General features: G+C 42.4%; 3 protein-coding genes across 3 annotated transcripts; 2 read left to right on the top strand and 1 right to left on the bottom strand.

The window, feature by feature from the left end:
• The first annotated feature begins 962 nt into the window (after nt 1-962).
• LOC121870245 (heme oxygenase 1-like) lies at nt 963-6,374 on the top strand. The gene is made up of 6 exons (XM_042372029.1): nt 963-1,057; nt 2,397-2,500; nt 3,314-3,462; nt 3,596-3,808; nt 4,005-4,285; nt 5,977-6,374. Exons 2-6 carry the CDS (start codon nt 2,398-2,400, stop codon nt 6,023-6,025), a joined length of 795 nt encoding a protein of 264 aa, XP_042227963.1. The 5' UTR covers nt 963-1,057; nt 2,397; the 3' UTR covers nt 6,026-6,374.
• A 2,591-nt stretch (nt 6,375-8,965) lies between these two features.
• LOC121870242 (heat shock 70 kDa protein cognate 4-like) lies at nt 8,966-12,058 on the bottom strand. Its single transcript, XM_042372027.1, has 3 exons — nt 11,951-12,058; nt 11,098-11,269; nt 8,966-10,960 (listed from the first exon to the last, which is right to left on the bottom strand). Exons 2-3 carry the CDS (start codon nt 11,266-11,268, stop codon nt 9,227-9,229), a joined length of 1,905 nt encoding a protein of 634 aa, XP_042227961.1. The 5' UTR covers nt 11,269; nt 11,951-12,058; the 3' UTR covers nt 8,966-9,226.
• A 3,490-nt stretch (nt 12,059-15,548) lies between these two features.
• LOC121870243 (heat shock 70 kDa protein cognate 4-like) lies at nt 15,549-18,254 on the top strand. The gene is made up of 3 exons (XM_042372028.1): nt 15,549-15,655; nt 15,951-16,122; nt 16,260-18,254. Exons 2-3 carry the CDS (start codon nt 15,952-15,954, stop codon nt 17,991-17,993), a joined length of 1,905 nt encoding a protein of 634 aa, XP_042227962.1. The 5' UTR covers nt 15,549-15,655; nt 15,951; the 3' UTR covers nt 17,994-18,254.
• Nucleotides 18,255-18,918: the final 664 nt, after the last annotated feature.

Raw genomic sequence — 18,918 nt, 5'->3', positions numbered from 1 at the left:
GTTTGAAGGAAAACCAGGCATTCACCTCGACACCAGCTAATGCTTCCTCAAAATGCATGTCCTTCATCAATTCCCGAATCTGAGGGCCAACAAAGATTCCTGCCTTTAGCTTGCCTTCACTTATACGAGGAAACTTTGACTCCAGGTACTTGAAAGCAGCTCCATTCTTGTTCAGGGCCTTCACCAAATTTTTCATAAGCCCTAATTTGATGTGGAGTGGCGGTAGCAGAATTTTCTTGGGGTCAACTAGTGGCACAGCTTTTACGTTGTGATCTCCGGGTAAGAAGCTGGTTCTTGGTGGCCAGTATTTTTGTTCATAGTGCTGGCTGTCTGCCCTACTATCCCAGAGACACAGAAAACAGGGATACTTGGTGTATCCCCCTTGAAGACCTAGTAGGAGAGCAATAACTTTTAAATCACCACAAATGAGAAAATTGTGATTATGGTACTTGATTGCAGTTAAAAGTGTCTTCATATTTTCGTAAGTTTCTGACATTTGGACACTATGGCCAATCGGCACAGATGCAGCTGCGTTGCCATTGTAGAGAAGAACAGCCTTTAAACTTTTGTTAGAAGAATCAATGAAGAGCCTCCATTCATCTGCTTTGTACGACATCCCCATGTGCTCGATAAGGCCACAAATATTTGAACAGAAAACAAGAGCATCGTTTTTCTCAAAGAACTGAAAATAAAGAAAAATATATTAGATTTAACATTTAAGTCAATATAAGGTAAGTATTTTAATTGGTATTATACTTTAGCATTTACTTATGTTATATAAAAAATGAAAAGTCAACGTCACAGACTGTCACAGAACCTGATGTGATAGAGATGAATAAAAAACACAGTGAATCACTATTTTTTATATATATTTCGAAAAAGATGAAATACAGTCAATAAAAAAAATCATGCAGACCAGTGTTATGTGTTATAGCAGCAGTGTTCGTGGTAGTGAGGTAACATTATCTTTGGTTCATTATGTGTTATAGCAGCAGTGTTCGTGGTAGTAAGGTAACATTATCCTCCACACCACCTCAGGAAGTAAACAAACAGACAGGTGAGGTTGTGTGTCTGTACTGTCTCTTAATAACAGACAGGTGAGGTTGTGTCTGTACTGTCTCTTAATAACAGACAGGTGAGGTTGTGTGTCTGTACTGTCTCTTAATAACAGACAGGTGAGGTTGTGTGTCTGTACTGTCTCTTAATAACAGACAGGTGAGGTTGTGTGTCTGTACTGTCTCTTAATAACAGACAGGTGAGGTTGTGTGTCTGTACTGTCTCTTAATAACAGACAGGTGAGGTTGTGTGTCTGTACTGTCTCTTAATAACAGACAGGTGAGGTTGTGTGTCTGTACTGTCTCTTAATAACAGACAGGTGAGGTTGTGTGTCTGTACTGTCTCTTAATAACAGACAGGTGAGGTTGTGTGTCTGTACTGTCTCTTAATAACAGACAGGTGAGGTTGTGTGTCTGTACTGTCTCTTAATAACAGACAGGTGAGGTTGTGTGTCTGTACTGTCTCTTAATAACAGACAGGTGAGGTTGTGTGTCTGTACTGTCTCTTAATTATCGCTTATTTAGATGTGACTATTGTGACATATTTACTGAAATACTTTGTAAATCAGTTAGTTTTAAAAATTTAGTGTTACTATTAACTTAAACAACTTATATAATTATGATGGTTATTGTTACATAATTTTGTCATTAAATTGGATGGTGTGTGGTGAAGCTGTTGTACGAACTGGGGTTGGGCTGAGGTATATGGATATCTTAGGAGACTGTTCAATAGATAGATAGATCATTAGGTAAGTGTATAGATAGATATGTAGTTATTGTAGTTAGATGGTAAAATACTCTACGACTGTTGCACGGCTTAACCAGCAACTTGAGGGAATTATAGAAAATAAATGCTTTCTTACCTAGTTATAAGCCCAAAAAATGGGAAATAATAAGATTTTCGTCATATTATCGTCACTATTAGTCTGTTGTGAACACTATTTTATGGCCTACGCTAGGTGATGTATTGACTGTTTATATCTGAGAAAATTAATCAGCCTAACTTTTATTTATCCCTCAAAATTTCACCTTAACAGTAATCTTCTTCCATCTACAGTGTTTACTCAACATCATTCTGCCTCTGATCTGTTATTTGTATAGAAACACCTACAGCAACTACTACGTTATATAATTTTTAGGACATAAGATAAACTTTAATTATATATATTACCTGTATATCATTGTTAGGTTAGGTAGGTTAAGTTAATTCACCTTATCTTGTATAAATCATATTGTGTAATGGTTCATATAGTTCATAACTCTTATTTTATCTACTCTTATGAATTTAGTTTCCTGTTCAGTGCTGTAGAGTAATAATTAATTGTATCATTGTGTTTTCAGGATGGCGTCCGAGGTGGAGGTTCCTTTCACTAAACAGATGAGAATTGCCACCAAGGAAATCCACAATGTCAGTGATGCTTTAATAAATGCCAAACTTGGGATAGGTAAGGAAAATGTATCCAGGATATTGATACTGGGTGTTGTTAAGAAAATCAAGATGGAAATTTTCATATGTCTTTCATAATTATAGATACTTTGGTAATTTTTGGAAAGATCTTAATATCATGTTAGCCTTAGAATCTGACCCTCAAGGTGAAGAATTAATGGTGTGTGGTGTCCTCTTTAGGTTGGAGTTACAAGAGTAAGTACAATAAGGCAACAAATAATAAACAAAGACAGTACTGTATAGAGGATTGCTCCAGTGTGATGTAAAATAGATTAATGTCTCTGTAGTTATCTGTGCCAAGTGTTGTAGTGTGGTCATCCTCTTGTTATTCACAACTATGTTTTTGTTATATAAATTTCTACCCTAAGTTCACCTTGGGAAAACTTCAGTTACTCTGGGTCTGGTCCTTGACTTGTGGTAAAGTAAACATGACTTTAACAAACCGGCCCAGAAAAAAATGGCTCAAATTCTTCCTTCCCACCTGCAACTGCCTTATACTGTACTGTAGTCTTCTGGAGTACCATATGTTTTAAAGCTTCAGTTACCAAAAAGTTGAAGGCAGAGAAATTTTATCACAACACTACCAGATATGCTTGATCAATTTTATTAGGAATTCATCTCATGCATAGTAAAATACATTATGGGTAAGAACACCTGAACACATACTGTATATATACCAGTAGTTAATACAGTACATACAGGAAAGTGCAGAACTTCGATGATAAAAATCCGTATTATAAATGTGGACTTTATTTCTAATCCATGTAATTACTGATTTAGATTAAACATATTGTTAAGCTTTTTTTTTCAGCGATGACAGAGGACCGGGTGTGGGCTGAAGGCTTGTTGGTGTTTTATGAGGTGTTCCGGTACCTGGAGGAGGCTCTTGACCGCCACTCTCACACACTCATCGGAGAACTGGATATTCCCGGCATGAGACGCACCGAAGCATTTGAAAAGGTTTGGCTTCCCAAGATGTTTTGTTGTTATACATTTATTTATGAATATATTTGATTAGGAAACAGTTATTAAATTACTATAGATCAATATTTTACTTCAGTGTCCAATGATAATATGAGATTTACTATTTCAGGATTTGTGTTATTATCTTGGTAATGACTGGAAGAATGGTTACACTCCCCGGGAAAGTGTGTGTCAGTATTTGAAACATCTGGAGAAGATAGAGGAAGAGAACCCTTACTTCCTCATGTCTTATATCTACCACTTGTACATGGGGCTTCTTTCTGGTGGACAGATTTTGCGCCGTAAGAAAGTTCTTCTTGAGAAGCTGACATTTTCTCGCAAGGTATAGTAGTAATATAGTGTGAGTTGTTTGGGGAAATATGGTGGCTAAGCATAAATATTTTCAGTCATTCATGCCATATAGATAATCCATCTGACTACTCAGTAACTTACATAATTGATGCTTCAAAATCTTATATGAATGCATCATAATTTAAGTTGAATATGGAATGTTACAACTAAATCTCTAATTTTTTAAGGATACAGTGGAGGGCATGGCTGTCACAGAGATAGCTGATGGCTCTGTGTCCAAAATTAAGAGACAAATGACAGAATCCATGAATCAGATTGCCGGAGAAATGGACGAAGACACGCGCCAGAGACTCATGGATGAGAGCAAGATGGTGTTTATCCTCAACAATCGTATGGTTCACTCCATAGAGGGAGCCGGAGCTGTGGTCACTATCAAGATTATCAAGTTAGGAGTTTATGGAGCCTTAGCAGTATTACTGTTTACTTATCTCAAGAAATTTTTGACTGGGTAAAGAAATATTGGCTTTTAACTTGAGGAATAAATTATTATGGTATGCAGTAAACCTTCCCATTACCAGATTAATTTGTGCATTTCACACATCATTCCTGGCCATCAGGAATCCAGTGTGTTTGGTCATTGAGTTTTCATATCAAGTTTTGGAGAAATTTCGCTTTTTCTTTTATACTGAGCACATTATGGTTCCTGTTTGCACTACTGCAATCATACCATCACTGCTGTGTTTGTTTTGATGCATTTTAAGGTCAGTTCACCCAGTTAATAGTGGAAAATGTTTCCATTACTGGATCTTGCCAACCGAGTCCACTAATTATAGTGGACAAAAAAGTCCGTTATTGGGAATGCGTATCCCTTTTTGAGAAGTCCTTTATTGAGAGGGTTTACTGTATTACTGATGGGTTTACTTCCTCGACCTAGTAAGATATAAAAGTAATACAGTATATTACTACATAACTAAGGATCTTGTATATATGGAAATGTAAATACTGTTCTTATGTTTGTGATTTTAATGTTGTAAACAGAACAAGAATAATGTAGACCAATATTACTTGTATTTTAAAAGTAAAATATTGAGTGATCTTAAAATGTGGTAAAGCATTCAGTGTTAAGTATAATCGAAGTGTTCCTGGTTCAATTCTTGGCCAGGGTGGAGGAGTGGGTTCCCTTATTGAACACAGCTCTTGTACACTCATCCATAAGATAGTACAGTTCTGTACTCTTCTGTGTTTTCTGATGGTGTAAACATCCCTTGGTTGGACTAGCATCTTGCCAAGTGGGTCAGGTAACCCACTAACTGCTAAATGATAATAATCAGGGGATCAGCATGTATCAGGTATCCTGGTTTGAGAGCAAGAAAGGGTTTATGTACATGCAAAAGAGTTATAATAAAATATTCCATACACAAATAATTTGTTTGAAGTTTTGCAATGTTTAGCAACAACAGTTCTTGTCCATAGATATTGTCTACACTGAAGATTATAATTTCTCTGTGGTCTTCATTATCACTACTGTACTGTTCATTAAATAAATTAATCTTAATTTCGGGTGGTGATCTGAGGGCAGTATTTTTTTTCTACATTTTATCCTTGTTAAGGAATTCTGATTTCATTTGAGTATTTGTGATAGTTATGCAAATTGTTCTTGGCATATGAATAATCTACTTTAAATAATCTGTATTGTAATAATCACATAGTGTGATAGATAGTGTTTTGATACAGGTATTACTCTTAAGCTAATGAGGATGTGTTCATAAAACACCGTGGTAACTTTTAAAATAAACAATTTATGAACTTCTTGGAAATATTAAAGTACATTCTTCATTAGCTAAAGTTTACCCCGAGGTTTTCCCAAAACGAATTTTTTTCAATATTCTTCAGATATACTTTGCCATATGCACCTATTAGTACAGTACAGTACAGGGTATTACTAAAATGTAAAACAATACTACTGTACTATAAATGCAAACTTATTCACTAAAACATGATGTCACATGACGTAAGAGGGAGCCTGTAAGAGACAAGTGGACTCAGTCATATACCTCATCAGGATATTCCAATAACCACCTGTTTATTTAAGAGGCTTTTTATTAACTTATTAAAACAGGATAAATTGAAATTTCAAAAGTTTATGAATTACAAACTAATGGAAATGTGTTCTGTACCAAACATATTGAACCTTTCCAGATTGAGCCTCGCAACTCCTTCCTCTTCTGCTCTCCCCTCCTCCATATAGCAGAGACCCCACACTTCAGTCTCCTAACACAGGTACTGTACTGTAGAAAACCATCAAGGCAAAAAATTCCACTTGTTTTGTAAATTTTGATGACAAGGTAAGGAACAAGCTCCCAGTGACAAGGACAGACAGAACTTTAAGACTCCTACCTTGAATAAATAGTTTAGATAAAGAGAGATGGGGATATTTTTATAAGTGAGAGTGAGGGCAAGGTGTTCATGTGTACCATCTGCTGAGTGTGTGTTGCAGGGGTATGAGTCAGTAACTTCACTCTGGCATTGACTCTTTTATCTGCCAAGCTTAATGAAATAAATAACATTTTCCGTATACCGGTAAGTAACGAATATTATCAATGAGTTTTATTTTGACCTTGTTTTGCTTTATGTCTGTTATTAGAACTCGATATTTTGCAATTTTTAAAGCATTGGTGAATAACAATATAAAGCTACAATGTGAGAGACGAAGAGTGATAATGATGGGAAATCTAAAGTGAGACTTGATGATAAGGAAGTGAAGAAGAGAATGAGGAAATGTAGTGTAGTACCCCCAGAGATGAAGGTCACTGGTGGAACTATGTGATGAGGGAGTTTCATAATGGGAATAAATTATTTAAAAAAAACGAAAAAGAAAATTAAATAAACATGGGAGTGGGATAATGGAGAAGATAAACAGTTGTGTTTTGGTGGACGAGAGACAAAAATATGACTTGACTAATGTATGTTTACTTAGAGGACCTGTACTTGAAATGTGACTCTTTTTAGGTTTAAAGAAGAATGATACAGCTGGGGTTAATGTTGCTTTTGCGGTTAAAGTTAATGTTGGGGTTAAGGTTAATGCTGAATTATCTATCTATCCATCTATCTCTTTGTCTATCTTTCTATATACAGTATCTATCGAATTATCTATCCATCTATCGTGAGGACAGGCTGGTGTGGTGCTCCCAGCCTCCACACTGTTGCCATGTTTGGTTGGTGGTGGCTTAAGCCCCTCTGGCACCATGAGTGAGGGTTACCATATATAAAGCCACATTCCTGTCTGCCAGAGCCTCCCGCCCGCCACCCACTCCGGGTGTATATATAGCTGACCTGTACCCTCACCCTGGCCCTCTTACTCATATTTGGCTACAGGTAACTCATACTTGGTCTCGGTAACTCATTTCGATCAGGGAACTCTTGCTAATTGACCAGGTAACTCACACTTTTCTCGGTAACTCATTTTGATCAGGGAACTCAAACTAATTGAACAGGTAACTCAAGATTTGTCTTAGCAATGGTTGCTATGCCTTGTAACTCATATTGGACTTTTCCTCTCTATCCCTGGCCCTCATACTTATATATGGCTGCAGGGAACTCATACTTATTGATCAGGGAACTCATAATTATTGGCCAGGTAACTCATACTTATTGACCAGGTAACTCATACTTATTGATCAGGGAATTCATACTTATTGACCAGGTAACTCATCCTTATTGGCCAGGTAACTCATACTTATTGACCAGGGAATTCATACTTATTGACCAGGTAACTCATCCTTATTGGCCAGGTAACTCATACTTATTGACCAGGTAACTCATACTTATTGATCAGGGAATTCATACTTATTGACCAGGTAACTCATCCTTATTGGCCAGGTAACTCATACTTATTGACCAGGGAATTCATACTTATTGACCAGGTAACTCATCCTTATTGGCCAGGTAACTCATACTTATTGACCAGGGAATTCATACTTATTGACCAGGTAACTCATCCTTATTGGCCAGGTAACTCATACTTATTGACCAGGTTACTCATACTTATTGACCAGGTTACTCATACTTATTGACCAGGGAACTCATTGACCAGTATAACTCGTACTTATTGACCAGGTAACTCACACTTATTGACGAGGGAACTCATACTTTTGTCAGGTAACTCACACTTATTGACCAGGGAACTCATACTTTTGTCAGGTAACTCATATTTATTGACCATGTAACTCATACTTTTGTCAGGTAACTCACACTTATTGACCAGGGAACTCATACTTTTGTCAGGTAACTCATACTTATTGACAAGGTAACTCATACTTATTGACAAGATAACTCATACTTATTGACCAGGTAACTCATACTTATTGGCCAGGTAACTCATACTTATTAACCAGGTAACTCATACTTATTGATCAAGTAACTTATACTTATTGACCAGGTAACTCATACTTATTGATTAAGTAACTCATACTTATTGACAAGCTTACTCATACTTATTGACCAGGTAACTCTTAGTGCACTTGTTGACTAGGTGATGAGAGAGAGAGAGAGAGAGAGAGAGAGAGAGAGAGAGAGAGAGAGAGAGAGAGCATTATACCCAGAATATATTACACAGGTTGACTCACTCGCTGGTGGCCCCATTGTATCCCCCAAATATACATTAATTATGATAATTTGTTGTTTTGGGTCGTTGGTTGTACAGTTTTGGGTGTTATATTCTTAAGTCTCTGTCTATTATTGTCTTATAAACAATTATCAGTATTCCATAAATGATTTTTTTCGAGTGTTGATTCATAAGTATTTTTGGTACCACTTTATGAAGGTGTTGTTCTTATGTGTCACATGTTCTTGTCACTTACATACTAAAACTCATCCCATGTATTTAAAAAAAACTGTTGTAGGTTATTTCAGTTATGATACTGGAGCTTACAGTAGGAGTGATATTCTTGCTTCACCACTGTGGTAGTCACCGCCTTGATGATGATGATGATGATGAAAATAATAATAATAATACAGCATCAATTTCCTTGTGTCTGGAAATATTACAAGTATTTGTTTTCTTCACCGATATAAAGCATTAATATAAGGACTTTATGTGGACCAAAATCATTCAGAAGAAGTACTCCGTATATAACCAAACTATAATCTGGTTCCATTCTATCAGGATGTGATTAATATTAAAAGGTAATCAAAATAAGTAATATATTATATTGTAAAAATAGACATTCATGAATACAGTATCATTATATCCAGGAACAATATTTTATAATTATATTAGTGAGGATCATATCTGGCAGCTGTGAGTACCTGTACGTACAACTTGTTACAGCTGTATTGAGTACATACATTAGTGTTCTTCCACACGTTGTATTAGAAAAAATAAGTTAAGATATTTGTATGTATACTAAAGCAAATGTGTGTGTGTGTGTGTGTGTGCGCATATTAATGTTTAGTCGACCTCCTCAACGGTGGGTCCTGAGCCAGACGAGGCACCGCCACCCTGGCCGCCGCCCTGTCCGTGCACTTTGCTCGCCAGGGGGCGCCATGCTTGCTCCAGCTCCTTCATCTGGTGCTCATACTCCTCCTTCTCGGCCAGCTGGTTGGCGTCGAGCCAGTTAAGAGTTTGTTGTGCTTTCTCCTCGATGGATCGCTTCTCGTCAGCGGTGAGTTTGTCGGCAACTGAAGGTTCCGAGACGGATGACTTGACGCTGAAGCAGAGAGCCTCGAGACGATTCTTGACTTCTACTCTTTCTCGTTGTTTGTTGTCATCGTCCTGGTATTTCTCGGCCTCATTTAACATTCTTTCTATCTCCTCCTTACTGAGGCGGCCTTTGTCGTTGGTAATGGTGATTTTGTTCTCCTTGCCTGTCGACTTGTCTGCCGCAGACACGTTGAGGATGCCGTTAGCGTCGATGTCGAAGGTGACCTCGATCTGCGGCACTCCTCGAGGTGCGGGAGGGATGCCACTCAACTCAAACTTGCCCAGAAGGTTGTTATCTTTGGTCATGGTGCGCTCGCCCTCGTACACCTGGATGAGCACACCTGGCTGGTTATCAGAATAGGTGGTGAACACTTGTTGTTGTTTGGTGGGGATGGTGGTGTTGCGTTTGATGAGAGCCGTCATCACCCCGCCCGCTGTCTCTATACCGAGTGAGAGAGGCGCCACATCCAGAAGGAGGACATCCTTCACACCCTCAGACTGGTCACCGTGCAGGATGGCGGCCTGCACAGCAGCACCGTAGGCCACCGCCTCGTCTGGGTTGATCGACTTGTTGAGTTCCTTGCCATTGAATAAATCCTGCAGCAACTTCTGGATCTTGGGGATGCGAGTCGACCCACCGACCAGCACCAGTTCATGGATGGAGGCTTTGTCCATCTTAGCGTCTCTGAGTGCCTTCTCCACTGGATCCAGTGTGCCTCGGAACAGGTCTGAACAAAGTTCTTCAAACCTGGCGCGGGTGATGGATGTGTAGAAGTCGATACCTTCGAAGAGTGAGTCGATCTCCACACTGGCCTGGGTGGAGGACGAGAGAGTTCGCTTGGCTCTCTCGCAGGCAGTTCTCAGGCGACGAACAGCTCGCTTGTTAGCACTCATGTCCTTCTTGTATTTTCGTTGGAATTCTTGTTTAAAATGGTTCACCATTCTGTTGTCGAAGTCTTCGCCACCCAAGTGGGTGTCTCCGGCAGTAGACTTCACCTCGAACACACCTTCGTCAATACTGAGGATGGACACATCGAAGGTTCCGCCGCCAAGGTCGAAGATCAACACATTACGTTCGCCTCTGCCGCCCACTTTTTTGTCAAGTCCGTAAGCGATGGCAGCAGCAGTTGGTTCGTTGATGATCCTGAGTACGTTGACGCCGGCGATGGCCCCAGCATCCTTGGTGGCTTGGCGTTGGGAGTCGTTGAAGTAGGCGGGCACGGTGATGACGGCGTCCCTCACACTGTGACCCAGGAAGGCCTCTGCAGTCTCCTTCATCTTGGTCAACACCATAGAGGAGATCTCCTCGGGGTTAAACGTCTTATTCTCGCCCTTATACTCCACCTTCACTTTGGGTTTTCCAGCTTCGTTCACCACAGTGAAGGGCCAGTGTTTCATGTCACTCTGCACGGCTGGGTCCTCGAACTTGCGTCCGATGAGTCGCTTGGCGTCAAACACAGTGTTGTTGGGATTCATGGCCACCTGCAACGTCAACACCCACTGGTTAGTGTCAAGTGTATCACTCTATTAAGTGATGTCGTCAAGTTATAAACAACAAATAGCCACTAGTAGGTAGGTATAAGTGTGATGGTAAAAAGTATAAAAGTGTGTTAAGTGACCTGGTTCTTGGCGGCGTCGCCGATGAGTCTCTCTGTGTCGGTGAAGGCGACATAGGAGGGCGTGGTCCTGTTGCCCTGGTCGTTGGCGATGATCTCTACCTTGCCGTGCTGGAACACTCCCACACAGGAGTAGGTCGTGCCCAGGTCGATGCCGATAGCTGGAGCTGCCATGCTGCCGGGAGATTCACTCTTAGTGAGGGACAACACTAATATTATAATAAATAATTTATGTTTGCTGAGAAGATCAATGTTCTGTGGAACGTTGTTCAAAAATTTAAAAAAATAACTGTTAATACCAAAGTTAAGTTATCTTTGCGTGTACGACAAATAAATTCTCAGCCACCTGAAAAAATGTAATTTCTCTAGACGACTTTACAGTATATCCCAGGTGGTGTTGTCTACTCTGGTGTGCTTGAGCAGCATCATGCTGGTACACTACCTCCCGTCTGGTGACCTAACATTAACACACTACTACAAGGATTGTGATTAGATACAATACAAGATTCTCTGGGTAATCTACTCCATGGATAACTTTAGTTTATTACCTTACTGTTGTCCAGCACAATAACAGTCATGTTGGTCAGGTAAAGTGGAACACATTAACTTGCCAAGAAGACAACAACTTAACCAATTTACATCTCTGTACCTCCAATGTTAGCTTAATAAATACCTGTTGATTCGTATGACCTGTCGACTGTTTTAATGTTTCACGAACTGAAGGTCACTAATGATAACCACTGTCTTGAATTTGTTTGTATACACTGAGGTAGAACACCTGCTATTAATTTATTTACTGCAGTTTACAGTACTTAATAACAAAGGCATAGTGCAGCAATATAGGTTTTATCCTCACCTTATGGTTGTTGAACTCTTCGTATATATTGTGAGAGGCTGGCAGGAGGCTATAGTCCACCTTCCGCACTGTTCGCACTTCACTTAAGGAATGATGGCACTTGACTCCGGCTTCTCTGTATATATATACAGTCTATGCCTGCAGAAGGTGCCAGAACTTTCGCCAGGCACCGTGAACCTGGGTGCCAGCTCATGATGACGTCAGTGAGAGATGAGAAGAGGATTGGTGAACGACCGCCAAGTAGGTAGAGAAGTAATATACAGGAACCAGGAGTTAATAATAGTGTACCTCTGCCCCTCTCACACTCCAGGGGTCGAGAACTTGTCTCGTCCTTCAGTGTGTGTGTGTGTGTGTGTGTGTGTGTGTCTGTGTCTGTGTGTGTGTGAGGAACTAACAGTCATGAACCACCGCCTCGTAATCTACACGTACTTATAACACTGGTGAACTTTACCCGGGGATCAGAATTACCTGCACAACATCCTTACTGAACAACAACAACAACAACAACGATGGGCAGCAATAACAACAACACTGAACAACAACAACAACAACAACAACGATGGGCAGCAATAACAACAACACTGAACAACAACAACAACAACAACAACGATGGGCAGCAATAACAACAACAATACTGAACATTAACAATAACATCAACAACAACAACAACATCACCACCACCACCACCAACAATAACATCAACAACAACAACAACATCACCACCACCACCACCAACAACAACGGGCAACAACAATGTAACCCTCTCTTATCCACACCACTACAATCCTCCATAAGATTATTGTCTCATAAACCTTGATCATTGTGGCCGAGTTTGATCCAGAAGTTTGCAATGTGTGTTTGATCAAGTTTTGTGTGTTAATGTTTGATCAAGTATTGTGTATGTGTGTGTGTGTCTGTGTGTGTGTACAATTGTCCTCTTTGCGCATTTTCGTCCTTGTCATCACCTTTCATCTTCCTCCTACCTAACACCGCCCACCACTACCTCACACTTGCCGCCCACCACGCCCCCTTCCACCACCACCCCCGCCCCCTACCACCACCATCACCACTACCACCCCCGCCCCGACTATCCCCGCCCCGTTCCACCACCACCACCACCTCACTCACACCTGTCCACTACCACCACCATCCTCCCACTAAAACACGGGAACACTCTACTTTGGCAAATATCCACGTGAGGTTAAGTTAGTCGCAGCGTGTGAGTGTGTGTGTGTGTGTGGGTGGGCGTTACTCCTATCCTGTCAGCTGATTCTCTCTCTCCCCTCCCCCTCTCGTTCCCCTCCTCCTCTCCCCTCCCCCTCTCCCTCTTCCTCATCCTCTCTCTCTTCCTCCCTACTTCCTCTCTCTCTCTCTTCCTCCCTCCTTCCTTCCTTCCTTTAGTCCTCCCCCTTTGTCACCCCGTCCCTCCCTCCCACCTCTCTTCATCACCGTATGTTTACACCCAAGATTTTCATCCGCCTCAACCCTAAACACTGCCACGATTTCCGGCTTTATAACCAATGTTAGAAAATAACACAAACATTAATAATAGACTAATTTTCGTTTTTTTTTAAACAAACGACCTGACCCTATCCAATCGTAACCTAAGATATAGATCATGTAATAGTTTTGCTAGGTTAGGATTGGCTTGATTCACCTGGTTGACTCACTGTGGTGGAAAAATGAATGGTTTTCGCGGTCGTGTGCGTGGTATTTTTTTTAACATGTATAATCTTGCCAAATTCTATCTTGTTTTTAACTGTAAGCGACTACACGGATAGAGGGAGCCGCTATATTTAATGGTGAGTTACATATGAATCACACCAGTTGAATTTGTAAATGTTGAATAATTTTTACAGGATCTTGACGTTAATTTACAAATATTTGATGAGTTGTCTTACACCATAACTACACCCACCTGCTACATACATCTCATAGTGGGCGTGGCACCATACATCTCATAGTGGGCGTGGCACCATACATCCCATAGTGGGCGTGGCACCATACATCTCATAGTGGGCGTGGCACCATACATCTCATAGTGGGCGTGGCACCATACATCCCATAGTGGGCGTGGCACCATACATCTCATAGTGGGCGTGGCACCGCTACATCCCATAGTGGGCGTGGTACCACATCCCATAGTGGGCGTGTGGGCGTGGCACCATGCACATCCCATAGTGGGCGTGGCACCATACATCCCACTAGTGGGCGTGGCACCATACATCCCATAGTGGGCGTGGCACCATCTCGCGTGGGCGTGGCACCATACATCCCATAGTGGGCGTGGCACCATACATCCCATAGTGGGCGTGGCACCATACATCTCATAGTGGGCGTGGCACCGCATTCCATAGTGGGTGTGGCACCATACATCTATGGGCGTGGCACCATACATCATAGTGGGCGTGGCACCATACATCCCCATAGTGGGCGTGGCACCATACATCCCATAGTGGGCGTGGCACCATACATCCCATAGTGGGCGTGGCACCATACATCCCATAGTGGGCGTGGCACCATACATCTCATAGTGGGCGTGGCACCATACATCTCATAGTGGGCGTGGCACCGCACATCTCTAATGGCGTGGCACCATACATCCCATAGTGGGCGTGGCACCATACATCCTATAGTGGGCGTGGCACCATACATCTCATAGTGGGCGTGGCACCATACATCTCATAGTGGGCGTGGCACCATATATCTCATTGTGGGCGTGGCACCATACATCTCATAGTGGGCGTGGCACCACACATCTCATAGTGGGCGTGGCACCATACATCCCATAGTGGGCGTGGCACCATACATCCTATAGTGGGCGTGGCACCATACATCTCATAATGGCATAGCATACATCTCATAGTGGCACATGGCACCATATATCTCATTGTGGGCATGGCACCATACATCTCATAGTGGGCGTGGCACCATACATCTCATAGTGGGCGTGGCACCATATATCTCATTGTGGGCATGGCACCATATATCTCATTGTGGGCGTGGCACCATACATCTCATAGTGGGCGTGGCACCATATATCTCATTGTGGGCATGGCACCATACATCTCATAGTGGGCGTGGCACCATACATCTCATTGTGGGCGTGGCACCATACATCTTAGACACCTCTGTTCAAAGACCCCAGGGGTGTTGCACACTGTCCTGTACACGACGCCACAATTCCTCACGGTTTGGGAACTCTGGAACATACATCTTGCTTTTTATTTGATCCCACAGGTAGAAATCACGGGGATTTATGTCGGGTGACTGTAGGTTTCATCACATTATTACCAAACCTGTCCTGTGCTGCTACTCTGAAACTATTGACAATTTGGTAATTTAGTTATTTATGTTTATTTAAGTCTCAGGAATACACCACCCGATTTATGAAAGGTATTTACGGAACACCCAGGACCACTGGAAGTTACCAGAGTACCACCGCCTCAACCATTGCCCGCCTACTGACACTCACCGACCAATAGTCGCCTCAGCCGTACGTGACGTCACCTTCTTGCGGCGCGCTCACCACTGGCATCTGACGAAGGTTCTAGCAAGTTCAGGAGAAACTGTGCCAATATATTGAGCGAGCCGCGCCACCTGCCGCCACAACTAGGGTGGAGAGTGAAGAGTGAACAGCTATTGTTGGACGGAACACTTACTACCATCTGCCTCCCTTTATAACTGCAAATACACAACACTAAGGTAACTATCTATCATTGTCTACACGGGGACTGTTTCCTAATTCATATATCACAAAGTTGTCATCCCAGGAGTTTGAGAAACACTCTACTTTACTCAGTATTATATCACATGTTTTTTAAGCTTTATACTATTCAGGAAGGTGGTGTGTATAGCGTTACTCCACGATGACACAACAGTAATGAACTAAAATGTCTTAAGTCTTATCAGTGCATCAGGAAGGTGTTGACTTTAGCAGCAACAACTCGGTGATAAAACTTACATCATTGTCCTTCACTAAGAGTGAATCTCCCGGCAGCATGGCAGCTCCAGCTATCGGCATCGACCTGGGCACGACCTACTCCTGTGTGGGAGTGTTCCAGCACGGCAAGGTAGAGATCATCGCCAACGACCAGGGCAACAGGACCACGCCCTCCTATGTCGCCTTCACCGACACAGAGAGACTCATCGGCGACGCCGCCAAGAACCAGGTCACTTAACACACTTTTATACTTTTTACCATCACACTTATACCTACCTACTAGTGGCTATTTGTTGTTTATAACTTGACGACATCACTTAAGAGAGTGATACACTTGACACTAACCAGTGGGTGTTGACGTTGCAGGTGGCCATGAATCCCAACAACACTGTGTTTGACGCCAAGCGACTCATCGGACGCAAGTTCGAGGACCCAGCCGTGCAGAGTGACATGAAACACTGGCCCTTCACTGTGGTGAACGAAGCTGGAAAACCCAAAGTGAAGGTGGAGTATAAGGGCGAGAATAAGACGTTTAACCCCGAGGAGATCTCCTCTATGGTGTTGACCAAGATGAAGGAGACTGCAGAGGCCTTCCTGGGTCACAGTGTGAGGGACGCCGTCATCACCGTGCCCGCCTACTTCAACGACTCCCAACGCCAAGCCACCAAGGATGCTGGGGCCATCGCCGGCGTCAACGTACTCAGGATCATCAACGAACCAACTGCTGCTGCCATCGCTTACGGACTTGACAAAAAAGTGGGCGGCAGAGGCGAACGTAATGTGTTGATCTTCGACCTTGGCGGCGGAACCTTCGATGTGTCCATCCTCAGTATTGACGAAGGTGTGTTCGAGGTGAAGTCTACTGCCGGAGACACCCACTTGGGTGGCGAAGACTTCGACAACAGAATGGTGAACCATTTTAAACAAGAATTCCAACGAAAATTCAAGAAGGACATGAGTGCTAACAAGCGAGCTGTTCGTCGCCTGAGAACTGCCTGCGAGAGAGCCAAGCGAACTCTCTCGTCCTCCACCCAGGCCAGTGTGGAGATCGACTCACTCTTCGAAGGTATCGACTTCTACACATCCATCACCCGCGCCAGGTTTGAAGAACTTTGTTCAGACCTGTTCCGAGGCACACTGGATCCAGTGGAGAAGGCACTCAGAGACGCTAAGATGGACAAAGCCTCCATCCATGAACTGGTGCTGGTCGGTGGGTCGACTCGCATCCCCAAGATCCAGAAGTTGCTGCAGGATTTATTCAATGGCAAGGAACTCAACAAGTCGATCAACCCAGACGAGGCGGTGGCCTACGGTGCTGCTGTGCAGGCCGCCATCCTGCACGGTGACCAGTCTGAGGGTGTGAAGGATGTCCTCCTTCTGGATGTGGCGCCTCTCTCACTCGGTATAGAGACAGCGGGCGGGGTGATGACGGCTCTCATCAAACGCAACACCACCATCCCCACCAAACAACAACAAGTGTTCACCACCTATTCTGATAACCAGCCAGGTGTGCTCATCCAGGTGTACGAGGGCGAGCGCACCATGACCAAAGATAACAACCTTCTGGGCAAGTTTGAGTTGTGTGGCATCCCTCCCGCACCTCGAGGAGTGCCGCAGATCGAGGTCACCTTCGACATCGACGCTAACGGCATCCTCAACGTGTCTGCGGCAGACAAGTCGACAGGCAAGGAGAACAAAATCACCATTACCAACGACAAAGGCCGCCTCAGTAAGGAGGAGATAGAAAGAATGTTAAATGAGGCCGAGAAATACCAGGACGATGACAACAAACAACGAGAAAGAGTAGAAGTCAAGAATCGTCTCGAGGCTCTCTGCTTCAGCGTCAAGTCATCCGTCTCGGAACCTTCAGTTGCCGACAAACTCACCGCTGACGAGAAGCGATCCATCGAGGAGAAAGCACAACAAACTCTTAACTGGCTCGACGCCAACCAGCTGGCCGAGAAGGAGGAGTATGAGCACCAGATGAAGGAGCTGGAGCAAGCATGGCGCCCCCTGGCGAGCAAAGTGCACGGACAGGGCGGCGGCCAGGGTGGCGGTGCCTCGTCTGGCTCAGGACCCACCGTTGAGGAGGTCGACTAAACATTAATATGCGCACACACACACACACACACACATTTGCTTTAGTATACATACAAATATCTTAACTTATTTTTTCTAATACAACGTGTGGAAGAACACTAATGTATGTACTCAATACAGCTGTAACAAGTTGTACGTACAGGTACTCACAGCTGCCAGATATGATCCTCACTAATATAATTATAAAATATTGTTCCTGGATATAATGATACTGTATTCATGAATGTCTATTTTTACAATATAATATATTACTTATTTTGATTACCTTTTATTATTAATCACATCCTGATAGAATGGAACCAGATTATAGTTTGGTTATATACGGAGTACTTCTTCTGAATGATTTTGGTCCACATAAAGTCCTTATATTAATGCTTTATATCGGTGAAGAAAACAAATACTTGTAATATTTCCAGACACAAGGAAATTGATGCTGTATTATTATTATTATTATTATTATCATCATCATCATCATCAAGGCGGTGACTACCACAGTGGTGAAGCAAGAATATCACTCCTAAGCTCCAGTATCATAACTGAAATAACCTACAACAGTTTTTTAAATACATGGGATGAGTTTTAGTATGTTAGTGACAACAAGAACATCACCTACTCTTAATTATAATACAAATCAAACACGTATCAAGAATCTCTGTATCTCTTTGGTCTCATTTTATAATTCCTGATCAGTGACATCTTATATTTTGCTTTATTTTATAATGTTTTGGTATGTTGAGAGTTGGGACGCTTTTCTTATAGGGTTTGGTGGTTTGGAGCTTCATTGGGCTTCTAGTAGATGTCTCTGAGCTACTCTAAAGTTTAACCCACAAGGAAAAAGAGTGGGTGAGGGTCTAGTCTTGCTTGTTAAGTAGTTTCGTTCTGGTGTTTGTGATGGCCGGTGTGGTGCCTCAGTCCTTGGCCCTGT

This window comes from Homarus americanus, unplaced genomic scaffold (assembly GCF_018991925.1).
Source record: "Homarus americanus isolate GMGI-L3 unplaced genomic scaffold, GMGI_Hamer_2.0 scaffold52687, whole genome shotgun sequence".
Lineage (NCBI taxonomy): Eukaryota > Metazoa > Arthropoda > Malacostraca > Decapoda > Nephropidae > Homarus > Homarus americanus.
This window is presented reverse-complemented; position numbering and strand designations above follow the sequence as displayed.

Excerpts from the sequence above, each read along its gene's own strand:
- LOC121870245 (XM_042372029.1), top strand. The coding sequence starts at position 2,398 with ATGGCGTCCGAGGTGGAGGTTCCTTTCACTAAACAGATGAGAATTGCC. Across the intron at positions 3,809-4,004 it reads AGCTGACATTTTCTCGCAAG|GATACAGTGGAGGGCATGGC; the intron begins GTATAGTAGTAA and ends TAATTTTTTAAG. Across the intron at positions 4,286-5,976 it reads CTCAAGAAATTTTTGACTGG|ATTGAGCCTCGCAACTCCTT; the intron begins GTAAAGAAATAT and ends GAACCTTTCCAG.
- LOC121870242 (XM_042372027.1), bottom strand. The coding sequence starts at position 11,268 with ATGGCAGCTCCAGCTATCGGCATCGACCTGGGCACGACCTACTCCTGT. Across the intron at positions 10,961-11,097 it reads GCGACGCCGCCAAGAACCAG|GTGGCCATGAATCCCAACAA; the intron begins GTCACTTAACAC and ends TTGACGTTGCAG.
- LOC121870243 (XM_042372028.1), top strand. The coding sequence starts at position 15,952 with ATGGCAGCTCCAGCTATCGGCATCGACCTGGGCACGACCTACTCCTGT. Across the intron at positions 16,123-16,259 it reads GCGACGCCGCCAAGAACCAG|GTGGCCATGAATCCCAACAA; the intron begins GTCACTTAACAC and ends TTGACGTTGCAG.